Consider the following 17024-nt stretch of genomic DNA (forward strand, 5'->3'; position numbering starts at 1 on the left):
TTACCTCCAAGGAGGTAATTTGGGCATGTCCTGGGGGTAATGGAGCAATATGAAATTGCTTGTTTGTGAGTCGAGGATCCAGTTTTGTTGCTGCCAAGATGCTTGTGTAAGACAACAGAATCTGTTTTTTCATGGAGGTAATGACATTATTCGAGACTGGGAAAAGGAGTAATTGAGTCAAACGGTTTAAGAACCACTGAATTGCTTTGCCATTTTGTGATTGTATCTGGCACACTGCCAAAAGGGTGACAACCTAAATATGTGAATGGTGCAGGCCAAACTAACATCTCGAAATTGTGTCATCTTAACATGATCCTTCCAGAATAGTAGTTTAATATGTCATTTTGCTATTGCATACAGTTTTGATATACCTGTTCTTGAGATCGGTAACTGTAATACTAAATACACGGAATTCCACAGGTTACATGATTCCTGAATGTTATTTCTATTACCCTTAAATTGTTCTTGCAATGAACTCTTGAGAAGAGATATATTGAACAAAATAAACAAGTACCTTTTCAATATGTTCCTTCAAAGTCTGTTAGAGCATTTGCAATGAAGCAATGTTCTTTTAATATGGAGAAACCAGAAATAAATTAATGTAACAATGAATGAATTATGATTCTTCCCAACCCAGACTGTTTGCAGTTTGGAAGCATGCTCCTGCAGGCATCATAAAATCAATGGCACTCCAAATGGGGGGTCATAGAATTTCAAAATTAAATAAGGATTAAAGCATTATCATTTGACATTAAATGTTAAAAAGAAAACAAATGGCTGAAACCTCATATCAAAAGTGTATGAAATATCAGTGTTTGCACAATGAAATTTTATGAATTTCACATCTGGAAATTCAGCAATGATTATGATGATGACCATCTTCATCATCACTGTCACCTGCACTGACACACAATATTATGAGATTATGGTCACCTTCTGAAAAATTTGAGAGCTCCTGGGAACCGTGTCAGATCTTTATAAAAAATTTTGACAGCCACACCACAGGTTTGAAAGGGGATTACAGTATGACCACACTTTAGAATTTTGTCTATTTCTAGACCATTTTGTTCTAACCTGTTTTTCTTGTTTTCTAGTTAACCACTGTGTGGCTTCTAGAGCAAACAGCTGCACCGAATGCATCCGAGTGAGCAGCAACTGTACTTTTTGCATGGATGAGGTAGATGCTTTTCACAAATACTGAGTTTTGGCCATGGTCCCTGTCCATTCAATACTAGTGTGCTTTGGCAAAATGTTTATTATACTTGAAGTGCACGAAACCTCTGATTTAGGTTTAGGACTGGTTGGAGAGGAAAGAAGAGATTTTCCTCTGACGACTTTGACAAGATCACTAGCAGCTGGGCAACCAAAGCTTTTAAAAAAACTTACTTTACACGTGAGGAATAGCCTGTCCACCATTTTGCCCATGTACAAAGTAACAAAAATAGACAGCTGAAAATATGGAAAAAAACACATCCCAGCTGTTTGGGAAATGAATACTGTGGTGATCGGCCACTTAATATCTGATTTGATTGATTATATGCCATCAAGTCACTGTCAACTCTTAGCAACCGCATAGATAATTTGAGCCTGGTCATTTCTGCCTCAAGTGAGAACTCTGGGTTGATTTGTGTGATGATCCATCAGTTTGTTTTCTTGGCTGTCCAAGGTGTTCTCAGGAGTCTTCTCCCGCACCAAATTTCAAAAGTGTCAGTACTCTTGGCAATGGTAAACCATTCCTGTATTTTTACCAAGAAAACCACATGAATAGAAATATAATATGTGAACTCCCTGAAAAAAATAAAGCCAAACTTCATATGAATGTTTATATGTATTTATTTATCGTATTTATATAGCTGCCCATCTCACACAAAGTGACTCTGGGCGGCATACAACAATTATATGGACATTCCATCTGGGTGCCCCAGGTTATAGATAGCTGGAGTTTGTTGGTGGCACCTCAGATGAAGAAGCAAGAGCAAAGTTTACCTTCTTGATTGTTTTTGTGCAGCTCTCCTATCTCCAATACATTACCAACAGCCCCAGAGGCCTAGTGACTCCACGCTGTTTGCTCCTCTCCACAGCAGATTATTTAATCCCTCCACCTTCAATCTGACAACATGGATTTCTTGAGTTGTTTCTCAACGGTTGCCTTCTGTTCCTCGCTGGTTCTTCCTGGCCCATGCCCAGTGTCATTCTCAAGGAATAATAGCTGGCCTTTCAAAAGATAGGAGAGGAGACACAAGGACTGATAGGATCTGTGCAGAACCTGTGTGTTGTGGATAGGAGTATTCAAAGAAGGGAAAGAATGAGTAGAACAGTGAGGGGTAATGCCATAAGGATTAAGGAAGAGCAGGAAGGCACTGGAGGAGAGAAGTGAAGTGGAGAAGCCAAGGCTGTATGGTTGGGGGAGATTTGCTGGGGGGAGGGGGGGAGGAAGAATTAACTGGCACTGGAAATATGGAGAGTCCTGGAGAGGTATGAAGACAGAATTTGCCTTCTGTAAAATGGATGTTTAAAAATGTGTTTGCAAACCTTTATAATCTGCCCAAGTGTCTAGGATAGGGTGAGCAGTCCACCACCTGGGGCTCTTTCTGCCCCTCCCCCACCCTTTCTTCTGCAGCCTGGAGCCCCTGAAGAGTCCCACTGAAATACAGTGACAGAATACTGCTTTAGAGCAGAGCAACTTTCCTGTTCTTTTAAATTCATGAAGATTAATAAAAAGTTGGTAGTCATCTTCTCTCTGCCAAAATTAAGAACCAACCAAACCATTTTCTGGTGATTTGATTGCCTCACTAGTGTGCCTCCTATGGCCCTCAGAAGCTGAGGGGAGGAAATTAAAAAAAGTATCCCCAGCTTCACTGAAGTTTCCTCCAGGAGCTTTACATGGTTTACAACAACAACAACACTTTCTTTTTCTATGGGCATTTCTTCCGTGAAACTCGTATTCTGTTGGAGTAGAAAACAGAAGGTTCAAATAAATTGTGTTTGGAGGCTGAAAACTCTACCAGTTTGGGGGTGGGGGGTGGGGATATTGCCAGGTTACCTCCTGGGCTAACCACAATAACAGCCACTTTGTGACAATGCCCACAACATACTAAACATCTTCACAAGGCCAAAAGAGATCGGGAACTTTAAATAGGTGATCACTAGATGTAAATTAGAATTTTTCAATGAGTCACTAATTCTAACCTTAGCCTAACATTAAGGCAGAGGATGGGTCCCTAAAGACAACTTATTTTTGAGCCTCAATTCTAAGCATATACTTTATTGTCTAATTATTCTCATCCCAGAACTTCAAAGGCACCCGCTGTGATTTGGAAAGTAATCTAAAGAGCTATGGCTGCCAAAACAACATAAAACTGATGCATGGAGAGTTGTTAAAGACAAAGGTGAGTAGAGGTACAGTGAAAGAATGATGGATATAAACTTAAGAAAATTAATACACCTGAATCATCTTCCAGAACTGCCAAATACAAAATTGGGCTGTCTGGAAAAAAAAAAAAATTAAGCCAAGCAGCTATTCCCAGTGAAGTAATTTCTAATTAGTCAGAATGTTTTGTTCATTTACTGCAACCATTTATACCCATGGGGAATACTGTAATATTATCTTAGGAATCAGTACGTCCAACCAATCTACTAGGATAGTCTCCTCTCAGTCTTTTCAGGATCCCTATTATGTATTACTAATGTCTTCCCTGGCAGGATTTCCAAATTGATACATCTCTGAAGAAAACACAAGTATCTCCACAGCATATATCACTGAAACTGAGAGCTGGTGACGAAGTAAGCATTTCCATGAAGGTGTTTGAGCCCATTGAATCTCCCGTGGACCTCTACATCCTTATGGATTTTTCATATTCCATGTCTGATGACTTGGACAACCTGAAAGAAATGGGCCAGAAACTTGGTGAGAGATTAAATTATCTCATTTTGAAGGCAACCTGAGGTATATGTTAGTTAATTATCTGCAATTTTTCAAGGAAGTTGACAAAGTACTACCAGAGGGGGGGAAAATCTAAGACCAACATGTGGATTATATATGTGACAGTTAAAATCTGGCTTTTTTTCCTTGCAAACATGACCTATTCTAGCTTCAGCCTGTAAAGTGAGACTAAGAGATCTATTCCAGTCTTAACTGCTTTGCTGAATTCTCCCCAGTTGTTTCTCATCATGGTGGTCCTCACACAATATGCCTAGCTAGGTGATGGCAGCTAGGCAACTCGGCTAATTTTGAAACACTATGCAAGGTTGAAGCTAATTAGTATTTGGATGGGTAACCACCAGGAAATAACATAGCTAGCATGGAAAGCTGATACAACATCCCAAAAGAAAGCTATAGGAAAGTGCTTGTATATTACTGCCAAATAACTACATGGACATATCCATGAAGTCATCAACAGTCAAGCTCAGCTCAAAGGGATGTTTGTGTTTGTGTGAACAAATGTGCATATACCATCAGAACAGAGTTGATAGACATGAAAAAAACATGTTCTTGCTTCTGTGTATTTATGTAGTATCAACAAAGTACAAAGAGCACAAAAAGAAAACTCACTTCTGCTTTAGAGAACTTAAATTTAGATAAAGCAGGGCAGAAAAAAAAAACACAGGAAGAAGGAATGGAGAGATTAAAGTAAATACAGTAGTCTATAGGTAGGTTTAATTTTTGGTGGGATAAGGACAAATGGATTAAGCCCAAAATTTCATAGGAATAGTGAATTTTAAACTAGAAATATATGGATGAAAGCATAAAGCAGCTTCACAGTTGTTTTCTGTGCCTGAAGATGAGTGTACTTTAGGATATCCTATGATAATTAATCTGGATATAAAATTATAGAGAGAGAGATTCAAATTATTAACAGATTATTATTATTGTTGGTCGCACAGCCAGCCAGTTGTTTAGACTGGATTTGGCATTTTTATCCATGCCTATCGAGTCCTTCCCAAGGACCTGGGATAGGCAGATGTTGTTTGGTGGTGTTAAAGGTATCGTCACAGGATATGAGCTGTTCCAAGTAAAGCTGCCTTTTGCAATTGACTGATGGTGATTTTGTCAATGCCGCTGGCGTTCAAGTGGTGCTCCAGATGTTTTGGGATTGCACCCAAGGCGTCTATTACTATTGGTACTATCCTTGATTTCTTTTGCCACAGTTGTTCTATTTCTACTTGAAGGTCTTTGTATTTTGTGATTTTCTCCAGTTCTTCCTCTTCTATTCTGCTGCCTCCAGGTATTGCAATGTCCACTATCCAGACTCTTTTGTCTTTTTTATCAACAATTGTTAAGTCTGGAGTGTTGTGCAGCAGGTGCTTGTCTGTTTGAATTCTAAAGCCCCAGAGCACTTTAGCTTTTTCATTTTCTATTATTTTGTCTGTTTTGTGGCCCCACCAGTTCTGGCTTGCAGGCAAATGGTACAGTATTTCTTGCAGATATGCCAATGCACCGTTGTTGCTACTTTATCATGCCATTATTTGTAGTCAGTCTGTGTCTTCAAGTCAGAGTTGACTCCTGGCGACTGCCTGGACAAGTCCCTGCAGTTTTCTTGGCAAGATTTTTCGGAAGTGGTTTGCTCTTGCCTCCTTCCTAGGGGTGAAAGAGAGTGACTGCCCCAAGGTCACCCAGCTGGCTTTGTGCTGAGGCAAAACTAGAACTCACTCTCCTGGTTTCTAGCCTGGTGCCTTAACCAATACACCAAACTGGCTCTTATTAACATTTTACTAATAAATAATTTAAAAACAATAATGTATACTCAAATTACATTAGGGTTCCCTTATAATACACTGGTGTTTTCTCTGTGTAGTCATAAACATCTCTCAGAGTTGCTGTAAGTTTTAATTGGTTCCAGGACTGAATGATTCCATTTCATCCGATTGGACATAATATTTATAGTAACTGAAGTCCATCATGGAATTAGTCTAAATTCACCAAACATCTTCATCCTTCCTTTCCTTCTTCTATCCTGCCAGCAAATTTCTTGAGGGAGCTGACTGATGACTATGCTATTGGCTTTGGCAAATTTGTGGATAAAGTTTCAGCGCCACAGACAGACATGAGGCCCTCAAGGTGAGTAGTGGTGATGGGTGGTCCATTGGGGTCACTTGGAAATGAACTATTCAGGGTCCATGGTATTTTTTAAAATTAAGGCTTTTATCTAATCTGCTATCATCTGTTCCCATATTTCTTCCTCAGACAATGCTTTCTCACTTTCTTGTAATACTGTATACCCAAATCTTGTAAATGGCAATCAACAAACTATTACATGATATATCTGCTCTCAGTCAGAGCTCATTTGTTTTACTTCTGCCATCAATTCACCAACTGGATCCATTTCTCTCTACACTGCTATGGATTTAGGATTAGTTTGAATAATCCCTCAACAATCCTTTTTTTATATCCTTTTTAAGAAACATATAAAACTTTCAGCGAGTATAGCTTCATTGGAGCTACCCTAAGATTATGCTTCTAAAAATCTCGCAAAGAGGCACATAACAGTGTTTTAATGGCCCCATGAATATACAGTACGGGTCATTCAGCTCAGTCTTGCCCAAGCACATCCTGAGAACTACCTGAATAGAAGATGACTCACCCATTTATGGAAAGGGGGCTCTTGTCTGGTTTAGCCTCCTTTTTCGTCACTTTGAGGTGGAACTGCAGAAAATACACAGAGAACCAACTTTGCTCTTTTAAAGAAACTCTATGATGCTGTATGGGTTTGTCTAGGAATCTGAAGGGAAACAGGAATGTTACTGTTACGAAGCCTTCATCTTGAGCTTATCCTCTGTGTGTGTGTATTATGTTATAACCTTGTAACACAAAAATGACAAAACCAAACAAAAATAACAGCAATGAATGGTACCATTCTGAGAAACTGAAGCCACAATATGGATTGGTGCTCCAAAATGTCTCACTATTCAGAAGTAGGGTACACATGCATGCGGTAGCAATATTAAGCAGTTTTGTCCTCTACTACTGTAAAATGTTTGCTTCTCAGAGCCTATTGTCATAATTCACTGGGTTCTCTGGGCAGGTTCCCATATTGTATTAAACCATAAAGCCTAGTTTACAAACAACAGTGGCTAGGTTGTATATTGTGCTACTTCCCAAATAACAAAACTCAATTCGTCTTAGTGTGAGATTTAAATGTAATCTCTGTTTACTGTTTTAAGAGAAATTGTTCTGCTCATATTTATTGTATTAAATATTGTGGTGGACAATAAACTGTTTCTGCAAGGGATCCATGTTCAGGATTTCTGATAAGTTGGCAGTAGATAGTAATTAAAACTGTCCTTTTGCCTTCAGATTGCGAGAACCTTGGACAAATGCTGATCCGCCTTTCTCTTTTAAGAATGTCATCCGTCTAACCCATGACATTAATAAATTCAGCCAAGAATTGATGATGGAACGTATATCAGGGAACCTGGATGCTCCTGAAGGTGGATTTGATGCTATATTGCAAACAGCTGTTTGCAAGGTAAACAGGGAGGATGCTGAAGATGGCATAGATATAGTGGTTCACTCTAAAGGATAAAAACTACCCTAGCTGCATACCAAACTGGGAGAGCAATAGGAAAATCTAGGCCAAATCTTTGCTTTGAAAATCCACAGACAGCATTGTCTGCACTTTGATAAGAATATGGATGAGCTTTGGAATTACATATTGTGGGGACTGTAAGAATATGGATGAGCTTTGGAATTACATATTGTGGGGACTGTTGCTGTTATCAAATTCTGGTATTATCAGGTCCTCCCTGGAGTTAGGATATTATAGTCTGAATACCAACTAAAGATCTTATGAAAGTCAGGGAGAAAAAACCACCTAGTGCCTAATAATGTTTGTAAATTTAGGGAGCTGAAGAGATAGTTGCTGAGGAGACAAGATAAGCATGGAATCCCTAGACCTATGACATTACCAGCTTTCTCAATTAACCTTGAGCTGGGCTGCATTTGAAAGACATATCCAATGGTTACTACTATTCCTGGAATAGCTGTTCATAGCACATTTCTCATGATGACTCAAAAGTCATCATGAACTGCCTACCCGGGCTTCTGATCCACCTATTCCCACTTTCTGAGTTATGTGATTCCTCCTGGCACTTAGAGAGGACACACTTTAATTTTTATCTTTTTTATGATGGTGATATGATCTGGGGAGGTCACAGTGGATGCTTTGGCATTTTTATTTTTGATGGTTTGGGGGCTTTGTTCAGTTATGTGTGCTACCCTTATTTCCTGCTGGAACTGGGCAAAAAATTGTGCTGCTGGGATTCAGTGGTTTTCCATCAAATTTAGAAATGTGATTCAGGAGGCTAGGAGCTGCAGAAATGGGGCTTAGGGCTGTGAGTTGCCAAACTCCACTCTACATCTTAGACTTTCCTCATACCTGCAGGAAAATATTGGGTGGCGGAATGACAGCACTCACCTCCTGGTCTTCTCCACTGAGTCAGCCTTCCATTACGAAGCTGATGGCGCCAATGTCCTTGCTGGAATCCTGAGGAAGAATGATGAAAAATGCCATCTGAACCAAGCAGGGACTTACACCTTTGATACCAAGCAGGATTACCCCTCTGTGCCTACCCTTGTGCGGCTTCTGGGGCGGAGTAATATCATCCCTATTTTTGCTGTCACCAACCACTCCTACGATTACTATGAGGTGAAAAATGCCATTAAGTAGGAAAAATATGGGGACCTTGGGAGTATAAAGCAGCAACCTGTGGTAATATTTGGAGTAATACTGGCCTATAGATATTTGCCCAGCAAGGGAACTAGCTTACTCCTAGTTTACTCCAGTAAACTCTGTTTACTCCTAAGTCAAGAAGCTGAGATCGCTTCCTGTGGGAAGATTTGGAGTTAAAACATTAAAAAAATAAATCTAGTAATTCTTCAGTAGAAGGGGTTTCTTTCCATTTCTCCCTCCAGCGCAGAAATGAGCCTTGCCCACATATCCTGGCAGCCAGAAAATCAGCTGGGCATGGAGAAATCAGTAAATAGTTTTCTGAGAAATCAGTAGTCTGGTCCCTGCTAACCATCCCTTCTGTTTTGTAGACCAGGAAATCATTGAAGATTGCTTGCAGGAACTGAGGAGGTGGGGTGGGGCAGGCTGAACTTAACTTAGTGCCTAGAGATAGGATATCTAACTTCAGGTATATGATCATCCAAATATTTGGAATGAAATGTTCTTGTATCTGATTTCCCAGAGCTGCTGTGCAGTCTGTTTTTGCAATGCAGTGGAGACACCCAGTGGCTAGCTAAATAATCCATGTTAGAGATAACTCAAAGATATCTCTTCTTTTACTTCATAACTCTTTATCCATAGATAGGCCAAAACATTTATTATATTAGGACATCTAAGATTGGTCTGCATCTATCACCCCCATTCCATGGTGATTAAACCTTCTGTTTTACTGCTTTTTGGATTGAAAAAAGACATTAATGCAAGTAACTTCAGGTCTAGTTTGCCTCTTAGAACAGTATCCCTCCATTCATTTTCTCTAGACCAGTGTTTCTCAACCTTAACAACTTTAAGATGAGTGGACTTCAACTCTTAGGATTTTCCAGCCAGCATGATTTGGGAAAAATATTGCCTTTTATTTGTGGGAAGAAAAACAAAGGCGTGATTTGGGAAATTGTCTTTTCCTTTTGTAAAGCAACTAGTAGCTTATTAGTTAATGACAAAACCTAGGGAAAAGCTAAATACCCCAGCCTCCCTACTGTAACTCTGCATGTGCATAGACCAGTCATAGATTTCTTGGGAGGATGTGCAGTTTGGCTCTAAAATTCAGAACTTCTCTTAGATCTTGCACTGTGTGGTGGCTACACCAACTGGCAAAGTGGTACATTACAAAAGGTGCTGCTAGTAGTGAAGAATACTACAACCCATTTCCTTGTTAGTACTGATAACCTACAGTATTCAGCTAGTGTTAAGACCCTTCAAATTCTCTCACACACCATTAGCTTAAGCTCATGCTATCTCCATATGCTCCTCCAGATGAACTGAGGGAATCTTACTCAGAAATCAAGCTCTTATTTGAGGGATGTTAAAATGAAGGTGAACAGAGTCCACCCAATGAGTTTTTGTCATTCACTTTAAAAGGCCAAACCACTGTACTCACACTCTTCAGTAAAGGGTAATGGAAAATGTTCCATCAGAATCCAGGGAAAGAAATCAGAGGAAATTTTGGGGCATTGTAGCTTGTGTTTAGTCTTAATTAACTCTGCAGTTAACCATAATTGTAATAGAAAGATAAGAGTAACTCTAAATTCTTGTTTATGCTTGGATTTCTTAACACTTTCCTTCTCTTTTTTATCCATTTTGTCCTTATAATATTACATTATTGCATTATAATAAATAAATAGTACTTTTTTCATTAGAAACTGCACACATATTTTCCAATCTCTGAAATTGGGAGGCTTCAAGAAGATTCTTCTAATATTGTGGAATTGATCCGTGTGGCTTTTGAGGTAAGAAGCAATGTCTGGTATTTTATGTTGTTACTTCTCAGGGTAACACAATTCTCTTATAATTACCCATAAATGATTTACTCACATTTCATCCTTGCAATCCGTTCTTAAAGCTGCTGTTATTTCAGCCAATTCCTAAGATATTTCCAAACAGGTAGCAATTAGATGGTCTAAATCAGGGGTGTAAAAACTGTGTATCTCAAAAAGGGAGGCCCATGGAGTTGTATAAGGTGCCTGTGGCCAAAAATGTGGGCCCTTTGTTGCATTTGGAGGGATTGGTGGGGATTAAGGGGCAAAATGGGTCCATTAAATCTTGCAGATAAACTCAATCCTGCACAGTTTTTAATTATTAACAATATTTATAGACCATTTCAATCTACACAACTCTGAATGGTTTACATGAGCAAACCAATATAACATAGCTATCTCCTCACCTAAAATCAGAATTTCAACTAATAATTAAAGGACAGTAACAGAACTAATATAGATGTGTACTAAAACAGTCTAGGGCCCAAACATTTACTGAAATAAGTCTGTTTTGAGGGCCTTCCTGTACTTAAGGAGGGGAGGGACCAATTGTACTTTCAGGGAAGTGGGTTCCATAAAGTGGGGGCCACCACTGAGAAGACCTGTTTCCTGGTTCAAGTCCCATTAACCTCCTATGATGGAGGGACCCAGAGATGGCCCTCCCTCAATGTTCAAACCAGATGGTCAGAATCATGCTTGGCAAGACATTCCCTGATATATCTCTGTGCTACAGTTGGATATTATTAACTGTGGTAATTCAAATTATGAAATCACTGCCCTGAATTCATTCCAGTTCGGCATGTTTTCTTTTCACATCCTTTCCCAGCGTATTCGTTCCAAGATGGACATTCGAGCTTACCATACCCCAAAAGCCATGAAAACTGAGATAACATCCCAAAAAAGTGAAAAAATAGAGTCTGGTTCATTCCGTATTGTTCGAGGTGAAGTGGTAAGAGCTCTATTTTGCAGTCCTATTTCTTAGTTATCCTCTGTGTTAGTTATCCTTAGTTATTTACAATTAAAAACAAGCAAAACTCTTGATTTTGGAAAGGCATTTAGATCTTTTGGTAAGGGAGCTTTCTCTGAGCGTATGTTTGCATAACGTAAAGCAACAGAGGGCAAACTGGGAGCTACTTATAGTGCAGAACCACTTTTTTTGCAGCATTTCAAGATTGCACTGCCAAAATCATTGGCAGATTCAAAGTACAGTTTCCTCCCAAACCCCATGTATGCTAAACACGTTACACATTTCAGTAAGTCTAGGATAACTTAATCAGTAAATTCCACCCCAGAAATCTGAAAATGTTTAAAAAACTTAACAAAAGCATGTCTCCGCTGGTGTAACATCATGGTGTCACTGCCCACCCCTGTGGCCCCCAGCTGCTGAAAATAACTGTGCTCAAAAGTGCACCCTCTGGCTGCAAGTAGATTGCCCATCTTGAGCTAAAGGAAACAGAAATGTGAACAGTCTGTGATTCATGTCCTCATCTCAGGTTGAGCCATGGATGTAACCTGTTGATCCCTGGATTTGCATTAATTTCTGATGGATTATAAACCAATTTCTTTCTGTAGCAATTGTGGCAGTAAATAGACCCAGCTCCAGTGCCATGCCAGAGGGTTTAATAGTGTTGGTAACTGGCTGTTTAGACCAGGGAGAGTAGTGTCCCAAATCCCAGATCATCTTTGTATTCTGTAGGATGGTTACAGCTCCATCCCAGCTGTACCTGAGTGACTGGGAGATAAAGCAGTTAGTACGGAGTAGCTTTGCAAGCCTCTGCTTCTTGCATCTTCTCTTCTAAACTCAAGAGAGGAAAATCTTTTTTCCATGTTTCTATCCATTCAGCTTTTGACCTAGTCCAGGAGGAAGGAATCTACTGGCCACTAGATATTTCAGATTTCAGTTCCCATTGGTCCTCAACTAGTCTTGCTAAAAATGAGGAACTGAGCAGTTATAAGGCAAAACATCCAGTGGGCCCCAAGTACCATAGATCTGTCTCTAGTTTCTAGTCTTTCAGTTCCCAGAGGATAAAGTAGCTTCTTTTCCTAAATGAATCCAGAAAATGTACGGACTTCTTTCTTCTGTCCAGGGAACCTTCAATGTGCATGTGAAAGCGCATAAGCACATAGGCGACAAGCATGTCTGTGATCTCCCAGAGAAAGAACGGAAAGGTATTATCCACATTAAGCCCTCCTCTTTCAGTGACAAAATGGAGATTGATGCCTCTATTCTCTGCGAAGCCTGCTCCTGCGAAAAGGTGTGTTCCTCTTTGTTTAGCAGTCCCAAGAATTGTTCTAGACCTGGATGATATGTGATACAAGAAATTTAACCCTGATATGATCAATTTTTACTGATAGAAATAGTAAGGCTAACAGTAATGTTCTGTATCTGGAATGAGGTCCAGTAATGTTTCCTCTCTTGTTTGCAGAACCTGGAAGTTAGATCACCAAAGTGCGGTTTCAATGGGAACTTTGTTTGTGGACAATGTGTGTGCAATCCAGGCTGGCAAGTATCATGCTTAGGTTTTTCTTTCAGCATGGGGCCCATTGTCTTTCCTTCACCAGAAGGTTTATGCCTTCCTTGCTGATGAAATGGAGGAACTGATAAGTGGATCAATTATCTTCTTGCCCCTCAGGGAAACTTCTTGGCAGACAGTTTTGTTCTTATTTTAGGTAGCCTCCAAATAATGGATTATACACACACACACATGCACGCACACACACATATACATAGATGTGCCTTATTTATGTATTCAATTTGCATCTCACATATGTGACTCTTGGTGACTCACAACAATTAAAAACAGCAGCGAGAACAATAAAAATATAAACAAAAATAAAGTTACAACCGTCCTAAGACCACTATTATAAACTCAATTAAACATAAACATAACCACAGTCAACAAGTGAATACAAGCAATACATCCCATTTAATATAACCATTGGAAAGGCTCACCACTCCCATCAGACCCCCAAGCGCGGTGGCACAGCCATGTCTTCAGGCCCTTCCTAAAGTCCAGAAGGGCAGGGGCCAATCTAAGTTCCAGTCTAAGTTCCAATCTAAGTATATACTATATACAAGGCCTGTGAATTCACATCCTGGTAAAGGGCTGAACAAATATAGAAGATCTACTAGCCAGATGAGTCCCAATATAAGGGTGAAACTTATCGAATGATGCCCCCTAAGGTCAGTAGCAAATATAACAACTTACAAAGCACTTTATCTATATGTCAGAAATGAAACCAGACCCTGCCAATAGACAAATACCCTAAATATTGTATTTCTTTGGCCTCTATTTAGCTGTACAAGATATCATATCTGTGCATCTCACGGCCATTCTCATGCTTGACTTCCTCTCTTTTTGACAGGCAGGGGGACCTGTGTAGTTGCTCAACATCCTCCTCTACTGACAATTTGGCCTGCATACGACCTGGAGATACAGAGCCCTGCTCCGGCAAAGGCGAATGCCTCTGTGGGATCTGTCAGTGCTATTCTGAAGATCTCACCCAGCGCTTTGAGGGACAGTTTTGTGAATTTGACAACTTGCAGTGTCCCCGCACTTCTGGATTCCTCTGCAATGGTAAATGTTTGGGCAGGGCAAAATATTGCATTCTCTGCCCTCATTTCATTGACCAACTGTGCTATAGCCTTGTGAAGTATTACCCGACAAGTCATGAAGGAATCAGGAATGTTGGAGCAGCCTTAGCCAACTTGGGGGTGTCCAGTTGTGTTGAAGTTCCTCACACCTGGAGGGATCAAAATTGAAGAAGACTGCTTTTGAGGGCATGTCCCATTGTTGATGAAGGTTCAGCATAGCCTGCCTGGAGTCTCAGTGACAAAGTTTAGAATACCTGGAGATTCTGGTGGCAGAAATCTGTTTCTTCAGGGTCAGACCATGTGTTATATTATTTATGGAATGTGCAGCTGGGTGAAAATATTAATTAGAGGAAGCACCAGAATTCTGATAGGGATTGCAAGAATGCAAGTTGGGCAGAGTTAAGTCACTTTAGAATTCCTCCTGCCTGGTCATTTTCATTCAGCTCACACTACCTCACAAATTACAGTAAGGTTTGATTGATTGATTGATTGATTGATTGATTATGTACCATCAAAGCATCAGCTCTTAGCGACCACTTAGATAGATCTTCTCCATGAAGTAAGGAATGATTCTATGCATATTGCTTTGAACGAGGAAAAGTGAGGTATAATTATAGCAAACAGTTGGCTCCAGTTGCTTTCTTGTTTGAACTGAATTCCTAGGCATGTGCAGAAAGGTTTTGAATGTTCACAGGTCTCTCGTCTTTTCTTTGAGGGCTTTTAGAATGCATCATACACACAGACACACAGACACACAAAGGAAAACAAGATGTTCTACTCATGCATTTCCTGTCTTCTGACTTGTCCCCTTTGCTTAGTTTAGCCATATATAATTGTATAGTGTATTTCTTTGTGAACAGCCTCTGTACTGCTAATAGATGAATTAAAACTTTATTAAGACTTCATTAAACATATAAATGTAAAAACAGCCCTGCTATGTATGTAAGTTGGCTCCAAATGTCTTTGTGCTGTTGTTCCATGTCTCTCTACAGACCGGGGGCGCTGCTACATGGGTCAGTGTGTATGTGAAGCTGGTTGGGAAGGCCCTGGCTGTGAGTGTCCCACAAGCAACGAAACCTGTGTCAGCAGCAATGGGGTGAGTAAATTGCCTGTCCAGAAGTGCTATCAGTACAGGTCATGAGGTGAATATGAAACTTGCTTCCTGTTCAAATGGCTGAAAGATGACCACATGCCTTGGCTTTGAACAATTGTTTCTGGAGTCCTTTGTTGAAATGGGCTAAAAAGTATACTGGTAAATAAACACTGGTGTGTTATTATAGAAATCTATTTTATTATTTATTTTAACAGATTTTATGGCAAGGGCAACTCTGGGTGGCTAACAAAATTGGATTGCTGGATATAGAGACTCTGTAGAACCCTTTCTCTCTCCTTTTGCTTAAATCCTCTATTTCTTAGCAATACTGCAAAATATATTTAGAGTATATAAGTTGAGAGGCAAAATGTCTGCAAAGCATAGTCACCAAATTGGTGCCCTCCAGATATGTGGACTTCAACTCTAGGAATTCTCTGCCAGCTTGACCACTGCTAAAATTTCTGGGAGTTGAAGTCCAAGTGTTTGGAGAGACCCAAGGTTCAGGATGGCTGGAATAGATTCTATGTTTTCAGCCCTCATTTTAGGCAGTGAAGATACAACAGAAACTTATTCCTTTTTCCTATCTGGCCTTATGTAATAAAGTGTAGCTGTTAAAACAGGAATGACCAATGTTTTTCCTCCAGGGAGTTATATTTTTATTTATATTTATTTATTGATCTCTGAAGGGTACAAGAGTGTGGCTGATTATGTAGTAATATCACTGGACGGAGGTAGGGGCAGGTTTTGTAGGCCTTAGACCAAATTTTTAGAAAAAAATATTTAGGAGTTGGGGTTGTTAAAATAAAAATTAAATGTATTAAGCTTCTCAGAGGTTGCAAATGGCCATTTTGTGCTGAATTTCAGTAGCACAATCTTAACGGGACCACAAAAAATGACCTGTGGCCTACAGGTTGCCCACCCCTGTGTGTTGGACGCAGAAATACTTAATATAACAATCCATGTGAAAATTTGCCAGTACACAGTTATTACAAACTTAATAAGTTGGAGATGAAATCCAAAATTGACAATTCAGCTTACTGGCTCTTAAAAGGAATCTTCGATCTTACTAGATCTCTAGTGAGGTATTGTCTGCTTGACACTTGACGTTATTGCTGTTAACATAAACTGTGATCCTTAAATAAAAACAAACAGAAGAAGGTTCTTTCCCCCTCTTTTAAATGTTATCTGGTAATGGAAAGAGATCTGCCACTGAGGTCAGGTAAAGTTGTCTGTTACTGCAAGATACCAAGAATGTATACAGAGAAGGAAGCTGAGCAGTTACTCTGGTCTCTTGCAGCTGATCTGTAACGGACGTGGGAGATGTGAATGTGGTAGGTGCCTCTGCAATAGCCCCACTGCCCATACTGGTCCCACCTGTGAAACTGGAAATTTGGTAAGTGCATGAAAGTGCATATTTGATAAGCAAAGGACCATGACTATTAATATAATACCTACTGATTACTGTTGCTATATTGTAGTAGGAAATTTAGGTTCAGGAATATATTATTCATGTTCTTGTATCTGAATCCCCTTGCCTTTTCATAATGCATTCATGTTGTTAACAGCATTCATATGCAGATACAAGGCTGTACAAATGTAGCCACACAAGCACACTCTCTTTTCTTCATCTGTCAATATTAACTCTTCCTGAATTCAGGAATAACTGATCCTACTCTTTCTTACAATAATCAATCAATCAGGGCAGTACATTTTAAAGAAAATCAACAGAAGCAGCAAAGCATGATTTGCTAGGGTAGAGTGTGCAGCTCCCTTCTGAGTGGTGAGAAATCAGGGTTGCAGTGTTTACTGGGGGTTCAGTTGTCTTTGAAGGAGGCACGTCAGTGAATCAAGGCACA

At 39.7% G+C, this 17024-nt stretch overlaps 1 protein-coding gene across 8 annotated transcripts in view; it reads left to right on the forward strand.

Annotated features, from left to right (window-relative positions):
* Positions 1 to 17024, forward strand: part of ITGB4 (integrin subunit beta 4) — an 81439-nt gene that overhangs the window by 24854 nt on the left and 39561 nt on the right. For all 8 annotated transcript variants that reach the window (XM_088133349.1, XM_088133348.1, XM_088133346.1 and 5 more), the window contains exons 3-15: positions 1095 to 1177; positions 3291 to 3389; positions 3703 to 3907; positions 5962 to 6058; positions 7295 to 7466; positions 8382 to 8645; positions 10364 to 10453; positions 11307 to 11429; positions 12568 to 12735; positions 12907 to 12987; positions 13851 to 14058; positions 15068 to 15171; positions 16466 to 16561. In XM_088133349.1, the coding sequence (XP_087989475.1) occupies positions 1095 to 1177; positions 3291 to 3389; positions 3703 to 3907; positions 5962 to 6058; positions 7295 to 7466; positions 8382 to 8645; positions 10364 to 10453; positions 11307 to 11429; positions 12568 to 12735; positions 12907 to 12987; positions 13851 to 14058; positions 15068 to 15171; positions 16466 to 16561 (1790 nt within the window). The remainder of the gene's footprint in view (positions 1 to 1094; positions 1178 to 3290; positions 3390 to 3702; positions 3908 to 5961; positions 6059 to 7294; positions 7467 to 8381; positions 8646 to 10363; positions 10454 to 11306; positions 11430 to 12567; positions 12736 to 12906; positions 12988 to 13850; positions 14059 to 15067; positions 15172 to 16465; positions 16562 to 17024) is intronic.

Source organism: Python bivittatus, unplaced genomic scaffold (genome assembly GCF_059951505.1).
Source record: "Python bivittatus isolate LINGU-HERP-01145 unplaced genomic scaffold, Pbiv_v1 ctg000080_np1212, whole genome shotgun sequence".
NCBI classification, from domain to species: domain Eukaryota; kingdom Metazoa; phylum Chordata; class Lepidosauria; order Squamata; family Pythonidae; genus Python; species Python bivittatus.